Source organism: Pelophylax lessonae (genome assembly GCF_965119305.1).
Source record: "Pelophylax lessonae genome assembly, chromosome: 1".
In the NCBI taxonomy this organism is placed as follows: Eukaryota; Metazoa; Chordata; class Amphibia; order Anura; family Ranidae; genus Pelophylax; species Pelophylax lessonae.
The window spans coordinates 547,704,531-547,719,031 of record NC_138768.1 but is presented as its reverse complement, the minus strand read 5'-3'; the positions used below and the strand labels follow the sequence as shown (position 1 = coordinate 547,719,031).

At 46.3% G+C, this 14,501-nt stretch overlaps 1 protein-coding gene across 1 annotated transcript in view; it reads left to right on the top strand.

Moving 5' to 3' along the window:
- WRN (WRN RecQ like helicase) overlaps nucleotides 1-14,501 on the top strand; it is a 248,339-nt gene that overhangs the window by 14,581 nt on the left and 219,257 nt on the right. The window contains exon 3 of the mRNA XM_082247844.1: nucleotides 7,600-7,745. Coding sequence (XP_082103970.1) covers nucleotides 7,600-7,745 — 146 coding nt within the window. The remainder of the gene's footprint in view (nucleotides 1-7,599; nucleotides 7,746-14,501) is intronic.

Here is a 14,501-nt window from a genome sequence, read left to right as displayed (position 1 = left end):
TTCTGGACTCTGTTCAGGCGAAGGTCTTCCTGCCGGAAGACAAGCTTCGGACACTTCAGTGCGAAGTCAGGTCCCTCAGGGACAATCAGTGCTCATCCCTCCGGACGTGTATGAGGTGTCTGGGATTGATGGTTTCGGCTTTCGAGGCGATTCCCTTCACCCAGTTTCACACACGGGAGCTTCAGGCGGAGGTTCTGGCCGTGTGGGACGGGCGTCCGCAATCTCTGGATCTGCGGATTTCGTTGAGCCGACACACCCGAAGGGGTCTTTTGTGGTGGCTCCAGTCCCCGGCGGTGTCGGGGGGCAAGTCTTTTCGTCCCTTGTCATGGACGGTGATCACCACGGATGCCAGCCTGTCGGGCTGGGGTGGTGTTCTGGGCGTTTTGTCCGCCCAGGGTACTTGGTCGGAGGAGGAATCCTCCCTTCCGATCAACATTCTGGAATTGCGAGCGATAAATCTCTGTCTTCTGCGTTGGACGGACAGGCTTCAGGGCCGTCCAGTTCGGGTGCAGACGGACAATGCCACACCGGTGGCCTACATCAACCACCAAGGGGGCACCAGGAGTGCCCGGGCGGCTAGGGAAGTAGCCGACATTCTGTCTTGGGCCGAGACGCACGTCCCGGCGATTTCTGCAGTTCACATTCCGGGGGTGGAGAACTGGCAGGCGGATTATCTGAGCCGCCAGACCCTGGACCAGGGGGAATGGTCCCTTCACCCGGATGTCTTCCAGATGTTGTGCGCGAAGTGAGGGTCCCCAGATGTGGACCTGTTCGCGTCTCGTCTAAATCACAAGGTGGAAAGGTTCGTGGCAAGGACGCGCGATCCTCGGGCAGCCGCCTCGGACGCGTTAGTGACGTCCTGGCATCAGTATCGCCTGATGTATGCCTTTCCACCGATTCAGCTGCTGTCCAGGTTCCTTCGCAGGTTGGCCTCGGAACCGAAAACGGTGATTCTGGTGGCACCGGACTGGCCTCGCCGGTCTTGGTACGCAGACCTCGTGAATCTGGCGGTCAACGCTCCGTGGCGTCTGCCACTTCGAGAAGATCTCCTGTCTCAAGGACCGATATTCCATCCTGCTTTACAGTCGCTGGCTTTAACGGCCTGGCTGTTGAAAGCCAGGTCCTGAAGGATAGGGGTCTATCCCCTGAGGTCATTCCCACTTTGATCAAGGCCAGGAAGACCTCTTCAGGGAAGATTTACTACCGTACTTGGAAGTCGTATTTTGCCTGGTGTGAGTCCAGGGGGTATTCCCCTCGCTCGTACTTGGTATCGAGAGTGTTGGCTTTCCTTCAAACGGGCGTGGACCAGCGTTTGGCGTTGGCCACGATTTAAGGGTCAGATTTCTGCGCTGGCCGTTCTTTTTCAACGTCCTGTGGCGTCTAACTCTTTGGTTAGCACCTTTGTCCAAGGGGTGCGACATTTGGTCCCTCCTAGGAGGGAGCCTTTGCCTCCATGGGATTTGAACCTTGTTCTGTCTGTGTTGCAACATGCTCCTTTTGAAAATATCAGGGAGATCTCGTTGTCTTTGTTGTCCAAGAAGGTTGCCTTCTTAGTAGCGATTACTTCGGCTCGCAGGGTGTCGGAGCTGGCGGCCTTGTCCTGTAAGTCTCCGTATTTGGTGATTCACTTGGATAAGGTGGTCTTGCGACCTAACCCATCTTTTCTTCCGAAAAGAATTTCTGATTTTCACCTCAATGAGGACATTGTCTTGCCTTCGCTTTGCACGAAGCCTAAGCATCCGAAGGAGGTGGCTTTACATTCCTTGGATGTTGTTAGGGCGATCAGGGTTTACCTGTCGTCGACAAAATCCTTTCGCAAGACGGATTCTCTATTTGTCCTTCCAGAGGGACCTTGGAAGGGCATGGCGGCGTCGGCTTCTACCATCGCCAAATGGATCAGACAGACCATTGAGCAGGCCTATGCTTTGAGGGGGAAGGTTCCTCCCGTGCCTGTGAAGGCGCACTTTACCAGATCTCTGAGTACGTCTTGGGCCTGTCATCATCGGGCTTCTGTGGCCCAGGTGTGTAAGGCGGCGACTTGGTCGTCCGTTCACACCTTCTCCAAATTTTACAAAGTTGATGTTCAGGCATCGGCAGATGCTTCTTTTGGCCGTAAAGTCCTTAGTGCGGCGGTGCCTTAGGGTCCCTTATGGGCCCTTGGCTGTTGGGGTGTTTTTACCCCTAGGTTACTTGTTTTTTCCTGGGTTGTTGCTCCTGTTGAGCACGTTTTTTCCTGTTGCCCAGTTGGTTCTCTTACTTTGGTAAGGTTCCTTTCTCTGATGTGGGTATTGCATTGCTTTAGGCGCGGCTGCTTTTTTCCCACCCCTCATGTCTACACTGCTTTGGGACGTCCCCATTAGTGACGAATATGAAGAGGCGGCGACTGTCGGAGGACGTAAGAGAAAACGGAATTTTTGTAAAATCTTACCTGTAAAATTCCTTTCTCTGAGTCCTCCGACAGTCGCCGCCCCTGCCCCTCTTTTGGGGTTTGTTTGTATACTCTACTGCTATTCTACTGAAACTGAGTTGGTATGCAGGAAGTAAGGAGGTATTGACTGAGGGAACCACCCCCTGGGGGTGGGATATGCTAAAAGCTTTGATATTAATATATTCTGTTGCCTAGCACTCCTACGGAGCAAAGGTCAATAACCCCATTAGTGACGAATATGAAGAGGCGGCGACTGTCGGAGGACTCAGAGAAAGGAATTTAACAGGTAAGATTTTACAAAAATTCCGTTATTCTGCCAGTTTGGAGTTGCAACATATCAACAAAATAACAAAACAGACCTGGCTAGGCATTTTAATTATTTAAATCTTTTTAAGCCATATTTTTTTTGTATTATTAGCTCTTTGCTTCTGTAGTGTACCATTTTATTTTTAATTTCATCAGCAAAATATCTGGGATTTTAGTTGTGCCTCGTATAGTTTCTGCTCTATTTTGTCCCCTCTCCCCCACCAACATCAGAGCTGCAACTGTGATTGATACTAGCACTTGTGTCTGCGCCATTTGTTTTCTTTCCCATCCAGAAAACACAGCTTATGACGGTGATGTGACTATTATGACACATGCAAAGCAGCTACCATTACATAAGATGTCGGTACTCTTCTGTAGCCTTACCTCAATCTCCAAATTAGAATCCATATACAGTACAAGTATTTTTGTACTTTTTATATGGAGGAATTATTTTTGATTAGTGTCCTCAGGAGAGTGGATATGTTTTCTTCAGCTTTTCTGTTTGGAAGAATTTTTTACTGTCCGTTGCTGCTGGTAGATTCATGCCAGGTGTGTTAAATCCTGGACTTCTCTCCAGTCAGCCAATAGTGCTAAATATGTTAAATCCTCAAAGTATCTTTGGTTGGCCCACAAGCACAGGTTTTTTTCAGTTTTATTTATATTTATTCATTACAGGTACTTGTATACTGCCGTCAATTTATGCAGAGCTTTACATCTAGATATATATTTTTACATTCACATGTGTCCCTGCCCTCAAGGGGCTTACAATCTAAGGTCCCTAACTCGCGTTCATACATACACACACATACTTTGGCCAATTTAGACAGGAGCCTATGTGTCAGAATGTCTTTGGAGTGTGTTCAGGTAGCTCTGTGGTTGGGGTTCAAACTAATGACTCTAATGCTGCTAGGTGGAAGTGCTAAAAACATAGCCACTGTGCTGTATTGGTATTCTTTTTGTGATGGACCTACAGTCTGCTTCGACATCCTGTCTGTGTTCAAGTTACCACAAGTCACACAGTGTATCAGGGGATTCCTTGCTAAGTTATTGGGATCAGTTCATCTGACCCTATTGTATGATATTGTGTCTTGATATCATGTTACATATGGCTAGTTAAACAGTTTTTTTGGTTCTATAGTTAAGCTGGGATACATTCTTTTTATTGTCTATCTTGGGAATATTACGGGCATTTCTCTATTCTATGCCTCAGTGACTGTGCACTGGTATGTACAACGGCCCTTTTGTAATTCCCACTGTTGCACAAGAGCTAGGACTTGATGGTGCACAGGGAATTTCCTGTCCTGGACAGAACTTCACATTCCCATGTTTTCTATCCAGGTGTAGGCAATCCTGATCTATGTTTTTCCTTAGCCCTCGTTCACAATTAGGCTCGGTTCACATATATGCGATGTCCGACATCGCCTGTGATTCGGAGCGCACTGCATCCGATGTCTGTGCAATGCGAATTCAGCCATACAGATTGTATGGCTGAATTTGCATCTGATTCGGACTGAACACGCACAGGACCCTTTTTTGGGTCTGCAGCGGAATCGAATCGCATGGTGGTTCACACCAATGCGATCCGATTCATGTACGAATGTCAGATCGCACTGCGATATGTGAACTGATCTGGGGGTGTCGTTAACTTTGAATTGACAGCGATTCGCATATGGCAGTGTGAACTGATGTGCGATGCGAATGCGATGCGGGAACCCGCAGTAGATTAGCAGGGTTCCCGCATCACTTCAGTGTGAAGCGGGACTAAACTTGGCTTTGAAATCGTGCGAGTTTATCTGAACTCACACGATTTCAAAGCTTCATTTCAGTCCAACTTCTGGGGGCGACTCAAAAGACACGTCTATTAAAATCGCTCCCAAAGTCGCCAAAAGTATTGCAGGAACTACTTTTTAAAATCTGTGGCGCCACAAAGTCAGCATCGCACCGATTTGAAAAAAAAAAAGCTGTGAGAATCTGGTGCTCCAAAGGTCAAATGTCTCTGGCCAAACAGACTGTTTAAATTGGGTATGATAAAAGTTTGCTGTCCAGACAGATGGAAATGTACACTTAGAGCGAGGCAGCCATCCTCAGAGTGTGTCCATAGGCTCTGTAAGACATGTAGAAAGCAAAGAAGGGGGGAGGCGTATTAGACTGCAATCATTTATTGTTCAAGATTATTAACACTTACAGGAAGTGAAAGCAATTCAAGTCCTTCATAATGTGTGAGGTCCCAATGCTTGTGGTGGTTCTGTGGGCTTCACAGTGCCCAAACGCCAAGAGGAGGTGGTGGTCTGGATGTCCAGCAGAGTACCTCCACGCTAACCATTGTGGTACATGTAAGCGGAAATTACATCACCGGTGCAGAAGTCTGAATCACGGGTAAACAAACAAGGAGGTGGAGGCTACGCGCTCCGAGTTTACAGCTCCTTCTACTGGCCTACTGCTCACTGGAGGAGAGCAGATTAAATATGGGCATAATTTGATGTGCTGCTGCCGTGGGAGTACAACGGCCATTGGTTGCAGAAAAAACATCATAACAAACAGAAAGCTCAACACGGCTAAATGAAAATACAATGTGTCTAAGAATACATGAAAATATATTTAAAAAAATACAATAGTATTGTGAAGGCATTTGGGAAAGAATAAAGAATTGTAGAAATGCATATAAAAAGGATAAAGAAAAAAAGGATAAAAAGAAAATCCTAGATAAAAATATAAATCAATGGTAATAAAACTAATAATGATGATGGTTCTGTGGGATAAGGCAGGGAGACTCCCAGGGATGGCCTCAATGACCCAGACTTGGAGGCCCTCTGTGGATTTTTGATGTTTCTCTAAAAAATGTCTGGGAACACTGTTTATCACTCCCTTTTTCGATGTTCATTGAATCGCTTACATAAGGTGCGAATGGTTCTGCCTACATAAAACACGCCACAAGGGCATGTCAGGCAGTATACATCATGTTCGCTAGAGCAATATGGAATTCTTTGATGGTGTAGGTTTTACCCTTAACCGTAAAAGTTTTTTTTTTTTTTACCATGATGGAAAAATTGGCAATGGACATTGCCATCTTACAGTTGCTATATTTAACTGTATGGCTGTTTAAGCCCTAATTTTTTTTTCCTGCTGGGACTTCGGTCTTGGCTATTATAATAAAGTTTGTTAGTTTGTGATTTTTTTTTATTTTCACTAGTTAGTTCCTGAGGACCAAGACCTAGAGGAACTGCAAGCAACAGCTGGCTGAGGTTTCGCACTGGATAATCTAGATCCTTAAGGTCTCCCAGCCTGGCCTGCGAGCATGAGCAGGTTATAGTCCAGAACTAGGCCTCGCCACGACAGTGCCCCGATGGATGGGGACGAGGCTGCGAGTGGACCGTCACACTGGGATGCATGCGACCTGGAACGCCCTGAGTCGCAGTTTCCCCTTGGCTGACAGCACCCCTATCCGGGGTGAGAGGTGATTTGTTTCGGAGTGGCGCCCACCTGGTACTGTGGTATGGGGAGTAAAATTGTCCCCCCAAACACCCTTGGCGGTCATGGGGCTGCCGTGGGCTCCCCCCTGGAATGGTCAGACCTTAGGGGCTCCCTCGGTTCCCTGGCACCCTGGAGGACTAATCTGGTGTACCCCTTGGCATTCCCATACCTCTAGCAGGTTTTAATTGGGGGGGGGGTAATAATGCGGCCATTATGGTGCTTATTTTAGGGGGGTGGATTGCCCTGGGTGGGTACCTGGCTAGAAACCTTTAGATGCCTATTGTTCTGGGACCCATTTGGGGGGTCCTGGAGACCACATGGCGAGCCGTGGGGGGCCACCATTTTACCGTGGCTCATGATCGCTGTGTTCCCATTGGTTTGCATGTGCAGCCATTTTCTATGCTTCCCCCATTGAGAATCTATGAGCCGCCATTTTCTTGAGGTCCGTGGGATGAACAGGCATGTAGCATGGCGTATGACAGAGGCAGAGCTTCTTCCTCTTCCTGTGCAGACAGTGTTAGTTTTGTTTTTACACTGATCAGGCTAGATGCTTCTCTGTGGTCTGGTCTGGTAACATTCCTGGGTTTCCCTCCTGGGTTTTTTCCTTTTCTGCTTTGCTATTATTACATAAATATTTGGGATTATGAATCCGCAGTAATAGCGGTGGGACCGCCGTTTTCGCGATCTTAAAGGGACATTACACACACACTTTTTTATTTGAACAATGGAGAACTAGGATAAAAATTCACCTGCAGACCTCCTGGAAGCGACTGCGGGACCCTCCGGATCACAGTCCCAGCCAGAAATTGCAGATTTTTTTGTAAAGCCTGATGTCAAAAGTGGATTTTGTCATTTCTGGTGCTGCCAGCCGCAAACATCCTTCGCCATGGAAAACAAAAAATGTACTTGCAGTGGGCCTCCCCTGGTCTGAACGGAATAAATGCTTGTGTATGCCCTGGGTACAAGCCGTTTTACTTACCTAATCTCTCACTCCTCAACATTTCCCTCTCCCTGACACTCCATGTTTGTCGGCTGTCCTTTGGTGTACTCCTGTACAATGCAGGGCTCTAGAGTTCTACTTTAAATCAGATTCTTTTGTCTGTGTGTTATAACCTTACACACACACACACGATAGCTTATGAAAAGTAAATGCTGCAGAGAGCTCGGATCTTGTCCTGCTTCTTGCATCTGTGTAATACAGTGTCCATTTTAGGACCCACCCAAGCATTTCTCAAAACGCCTCTTTCAAATCTGCTTCCTATACCTTGAATTTCCATTTTCCACTCCAAATTTTTAGAGAAAGTATAATCAAATTATTTTACTATGTTTTCATTTTTTTTCCTTTTAATTTTCATGTTTCTTTTCTTCTTCTTTTTTTTTTTTTTTTTTTTTAGAGAAAAACTTTCAGAAGGAGCAGTGATTGGGTTTGACATTGAATGGCCTCCTGTTTACATTAAAGGGAAAACCGGAAAGGTTTCGCTCATTCAAGTGTGTCTTTCAGAGTTGGAATGCTACTTATTTCATGTTTCATGCATGACAGGTATATTCCTTAAATTGCCTTACTATATAGGCCCAATTGCTCTTTTCTTGTTTGCTCACTGAATGGGTTGGAGCTGGGACTGCACAGATTACTCTTTATATGTTCATGTACTTGGTAAAAATATGATTTTATAAACCAGAATAGCTGCTTGCGTTCTGTTTTGAAAGTAAAAATTACAATAAATTGCTGGGATATACTGTACAGTCCTTTTACCACTAGCTCCATGAACTTTGAGTATTCTCTTACAAAATAGCTTTGTAAGATTCCTCAGATAAAAGCTGCTGTTCTTTGTTTTTTTGTTTTCAATATCTCTTTATTGTAATTTTTCCACAAAACAATATCAAACATGTACAAGGAGAAAAAGAAAAATATAACAAAAAATGTAGCAGTAATATTATCGGTCATAACATCATGTCAAAGATAAAAAAAAGGGGGGGGAGCAAGGGAAGAAAGGGGGGAACAGGGAAGCTCTCTTCCAACTCGGTTTAATCGCTAAGTAAGGGGTTTCCATATGTGTATGTATGCCCATTATCTTCAATGGTGAACATCCTCTACCTCGATACACATGCCCTATCTAATCCATTGCCACTGTACATCTTAAGTTATTTAACCATGGGTTCCAACTAATTCCAAATATTTTCTTCATCGATCCTATAGTAGACATCATTTTTTTCCATCTCACACTGCTGATTAAGTAATACTAGAGTATCAGAGAGGGATGGTACCTCCTGAGATTTCCATCTTCTTGTAATTGAGAGCTTTGCAGCTAATAAGAGATGTAACGTCACTAGGGTTGAGCGAACACCTAGATGTCCGTGTTCGACGGGTTCGGCCGAACTTTAAAAAAAAGTCCGGGTCCGTGTCCCGGACTTTTACCGAACTTTTCCCGGACACCGAACCCCATTGAAGTCAATGGGGACCCGAACTTTAAGGCACTAAAATGGCTCTAAAACACCAAAGGAAAGGGCTAGAGTGCTGCAAATGGCAGCAAAACGTAATTAAGAGCATGGCAAGTGCTCTGCAAACAAATGTGGATAGGGAAATAACTTAAAACAACAAAAAAAAAACAGAAAAATAAAACAATGTTCTTCTTCATCTCTGAAGGACGAGGCCCATATGGAGTAGGAGGGAGGTTGAGGTGGTGGTGGATGTGGCGGTGACATAGGCGTGCGCACAGGGTGTGCTGGGTGTGCCTGGGCACACCCTAATCACCTAGGGCACATAGCATTGCCAGTGAGGAGATGGGAAAGATCTCCCTGGGACCTGCTCTGCTCTATTTCTCCTTGCCTACAGGTACATGGCCCCGATACATTACTCTCCCTGCTGGCAAACACATGCATGTGTATTTCAACTTTGGGGTGCACACCTTAATGCAATAGGCTGCGCACACCTATGGGCGGTGTAGGTGGAAGCGGCGGTGGAGGAGGACCAGGGCCGGATTAACAGCATCATGGGCTTGGTGCTGAGGATTTTGAAGGGCCTTAAGGGCCGTGCCTTGCCATGCACCCAGAGGAGGAAGGGTGCAGCCATGCATGCCTAATTCAACATGGGATGCTGTCTCTGAAGCCCATAAACACATCCATGCATCGCCAACTGTCCCTCCTTGTCCGGCCTTCACGCTGTGTGGGGAGGTTCTGAGGGTGCTGCCTGGGGAAGCGAGCATAGAAGCCAGACTTCTGTGTTTACAAGTGACAGAAGAGCGGTAACAGTGAATATGGCCAACCCGGGGCCTATATAAAAGGTAGGGGCCTGGAGCTGCAGCTCCAATAGCCCCTACATTAATCTGGCCCTGAGGAGGAGGACGAGGTAGCCAACACTGCTTCTTTTCAAAAATTTTAAATGAGGGTACACCCCAAAAGAGTGAGAAAGAGCAAAAATGGAACAATGGGTGGGTAAGGTCGGTATCCATTGCTATTCTGCATAAGGTACGGAAAAGTCCCGTGGGATCCATGCCTGGTTCATTTTAATGAACGTGAGCTTGTCCACATTGTCTCTGGACAGGCGGCTGCGCTTGTCTGTTATAACGCCCCCAGCCGTGCTAAATACCCGTTCAGATAATACACTGGCTGCAGGGCACGCCAGCACCTCCAAGGCGTAAAGGGCAAGCTCAAGCCATGTGCCCAATTTGGAGACCCAGAAGTTGAAGGGGGCAGACCCGTCATTCACTACATGTAGGCGTGTGCACACATACTGCTCCACCATGTTGGTAAAATGCTGCCTCCTGCTAAGACGTTCCATCTGAGCTGCTGGTGCTGCTGTTTGTTGTGGCGTGCTGACAAAGCTTTTCCACATTTCGGCCATGCTAACCCTGCCTTCTGAGGTGCTGGCGGTGCCCTGGTTGCGTTGGCGACCTCCTCCTCCTCCTCCTCTGCCTTGTGCTTCCACTGTGGCCCCGCTGTCAGATGGGAATGCCAGCAGCATGGCGTCTACCAGCGTGCGCTTGTACTCGCGCATCTTGCGATCGCGCTCCAGTGAGTGAATTAAGGACGGTACGTTGTCCTTGTAACGGGGATCCAGCAGCGTGGCCACCCAGTAATCAGCACAAGTTAGAATGTGGGCAACTCGGCGGTCGTTGTGGAGACACTGCAGCATGTAATCGCTCATGTGTGCCAGGCTGCCCAGAGGCAACGAAAGGCTGTCCTCTGTGGGAGGTGTATCGTCCGTGTCCTCTGTATCCCCCCAGCCACGCACCAGTGATGGCCATGAGCTGGCCTGGGTGCCACCCTGCTGTGAACATGGTTCCATCTCCTCCTCCAGCTCCTCCTCCTCCTCATCCTCCTCATCCTCCAGAACTGTGCCCCTGCTGGACAATTGCGTCCCTGGCGTTTGCGTGTGCAGGAACCCACCCTCGGAGCCCCTTGCGAATGACTGCCCTGAAAGCCTTGGAAATGTTACCTCTTCATCCTCCTCCTCCTCCTCATCCTGTGCCACATCCTCTTCCATCATCGCCCGAATTGTTTTTTCAAGGAGGCATAGAAGTGGGATAGTTAAGCTGAGAACGGCGTCATTGCCACTGGCCATGTTGGTGGAGTACTCAAAACAGCGCAACAAGGCACACAGGTCTCGCATGGAGGCCCAGTTAAATTAAATAGCGGAATAGAAAATATGATCCAAAAAAAGTGTATGTATATCACACGTACACAACCACACTGGGCCCCAATTACTATTGTTTGTACCCCTAAAAGGCTAGATGAGGAGTAGGGGGAGTATGGAACAGGCAGCACCCTCAAACCTTCAGAAGTATGAGATGAACCCCAACAACTTGGAAAGGTGGATCTCTCTCACACGTACCGACACAGACTATCCCGCAATTCAATTGATCCTCAAAGGTTTTTATTGAATAGCGGAATAGGAAATATGATCAAAAAAAGTGTATGTATCTCGCACGTACACAACCACACTAGGCCCCAATTACTATTGTTTGTACCCCTAAAAGGCTAGGAGTAGGGGGAGTATGGAACAGGCAGCACCCTCAAACCTTCAGAAGTATGAGATGAACCCCAACAACTTGGAAAGGTGGATCTCTCTCACACGTACCAACACAGACTATCCCCCAATTTAACTGATCCCCAAAGGTTTTTGATTAAATAGCGGAATAGAAAATATGATCCCAAAAAAGTGTATGTATATCACACGTACACAACCACACTAGGCCCCAATTACTATTGTTTGTACCCCTAAAAGGCTAGGAGTAGGGGGAGTATGGAACAGGCAGCACCCTCAAACCTTCAGAAGTATGAGATGAACCCCAACAACTTGGAAAGGTGGATCTCTCTCACACGTACCAACACAGACTATCCCCCAATTTAACTGATCCCCAAAGGTTTTTGATTAAATAGCGGAATAGAAAATATGATCCCAAAAAAGTGTATGTATATCACACGTACACAACCACACTAGGCCCCAATTACTATTGTTTGTACCCCTAAAAGGCTAGGAGTAGGGGGAGTATGGAACAGGCAGCACCCTCAAACCTTCAGAAGTATGAGATGAACCCCAACAACTTGGAAAGGTGGATCTCTCTCACACGTACCGACACAGACTATCCCGCAATTCAATTGATCCTCAAAGGTTTTTATTGAATAGCGGAATAGGAAATATGATCAAAAAAAGTGTATGTATCTCGCACGTACACAACCACACTAGACCCCAATTACTATTGTTTGTACCCCTAAAAGGCTAGATGAGGAGTAGGGGGGGTATGGAACAGGCAGCACCCTCAAACCTTCAGAAGTATGAGATGAACCCCAACAACTTGGAAAGGTGGATCTCTCTCACACGTACCAACACAGACTATCCCCCAATTTAACTGATCCCCAAAGGTTTTTGATTAAATAGCGGAATAGAAAATATGATCCAAAAAAAGTGTATGTATATCACACGTACACAACCACACTAGGCCCCAATTACTATTGTTTGTACCCCTAAAAGGCTAGATGAGGAGTAGGGGGAGTATGGAACAGGCAGCACCCTCAAACCTTCAGAAGTATGAGATGAACCCCAACAACTTGGAAAGGTGGATCTCTCTCACACGTACCGACACAGACTATCCCGCAATTCAATTGATCCTCAAAGGTTTTTATTGAATAGCGGAATAGGAAATATGATCAAAAAAAGTGTATGTATCTCGCACGTACACAACCACACTAGGCCCCAATTACTATTGTTTGTACCCCTAAAAGGCTAGGAGTAGGGGGAGTATGGAACAGGCAGCACCCTCAAACCTTCAGAAGTATGAGATGAACCCCAACAACTTGGAAAGGTGGATCTCTCTCACACGTACCAACACAGACTATCCCCCAATTTAACTGATCCCCAAAGGTTTTTGATTAAATAGCGGAATAGAAAATATGATCCCAAAAAAGTGTATGTATATCACACGTACACAACCACACTAGGCCCCAATTACTATTGTTTGTACCCCTAAAAGGCTAGGAGTAGGGGGAGTATGGAACAGGCAGCACCCTCAAACCTTCAGAAGTATGAGATGAACCCCAACAACTTGGAAAGGTGGATCTCTCTCACACGTACCAACACAGACTATCCCCCAATTTAACTGATCCCCAAAGGTTTTTGATTAAATAGCGGAATAGAAAATATGATCCCAAAAAAGTGTATGTATATCACACGTACACAACCACACTAGGCCCCAATTACTATTGTTTGTACCCCTAAAAGGCTAGGAGTAGGGGGAGTATGGAACAGGCAGCACCCTCAAACCTTCAGAAGTATGAGATGAACCCCAACAACTTGGAAAGGTGGATCTCTCTCACACGTACCAACACAGACTATCCCCCAATTTAACTGATCCCCAAAGGTTTTTGATTAAATAGCGGAATAGAAAATATGATCCCAAAAAAGTGTATGTATATCACACGTACACAACCACACTAGGCCCCAATTACTATTGTTTGTACCCCTAAAAGGCTAGGAGTAGGGGGAGTATGGAACAGGCAGCACCCTCAAACCTTCAGAAGTATGAGATGAACCCCAACAACTTGGAAAGGTGGATCTCTCTCACACGTACCAACACAGACTATCCCCCAATTTAACTGTTCCCCAAAGGTTTTTGATTAAATAGCGGAATAGAAAATATGATCCCAAAAAAGTGTATGTATATCACACGTACACAACCACACTAGGCCCCAATTACTATTGTTTGTACCCCTAAAAGGCTAGGAGTAGGGGGAGTATGGAACAGGCAGCACCCTCAAACCTTCAGAAGTATGAGATGAACCCCAACAACTTGGAAAGGTGGATCTCTCTCACACGTACCAACACAGACTATCCCCCAATTTAACTGATCCCCAAAGGTTTTTGATTAAATAGCGGAATAGAAAATATGATCCCAAAAAAGTGTATGTATATCACACGTACACAACCACACTAGGCCACAATTACTATTGTTTGTACCCCTAAAAGGCTAGATGAGGAGTAGGGGGAGTATGGAACAGGCAGCACCCTCAAACCTTCAGAAGTATGAGATTGTGTTCACTGTACCCCACAAAGATTGAGTTCACTGCACCCCACAATGATTGTGTTCACTGCACCCCACAAAGATTGTGTTCACTGCACCTCACAAAGATTGTGTTCACTGTACCCCCCAAAGATTGTGTTCACTGCACCCCACAAAGATTCTGTTCACTGTACCCCACAAAGATTGTGTTCACTGCACCCCAAAAAGATTGTGTTCACTGCACCCCAAAAAGGATGTTGTTCACTGCACCCCAAAAAGGATGTTGTTCACTCCACCCCAAAAAGATTGTGTTCACTGCACCCCACAAAGATTGTGTTCACTGCACCCCAAAAAGATTGTGTTCACTGCACCCCAAAAATGATTTTGTTCACTGCACCCCAAAAAGGATTTTGTTCACTGCACCCCAAAAAGGATGTTGTTCACTCCACCCCAAAAAGATTGTGTTCACTGCACCCCACAAAGGATTTTGTTCACTGCACCCCAAAAAGATTGTGTTCACTGCACCCCAAAAAGGATGTTGTTCACTGCACCCCAAAAAGGATTTTGTTCACTGCACCCCAAAAAGATTGTGTTCACTGCACCCCACAAAGGATTTTGTTCACTGCACCCCACAAAGATTGTGTTCACTGCACACCAAAAAGGATTGTGTTCACTGCACCCCAAAAAGATTTTGTTCACTGCACCCCAAAAAGATTGTGTTCACTGCAGCCCAAAAAGATTGTGTTCACTGCAGCCCAAAAAGATTGTGTTCACTGCAGCCCAAAAAGATTGTGTTCACT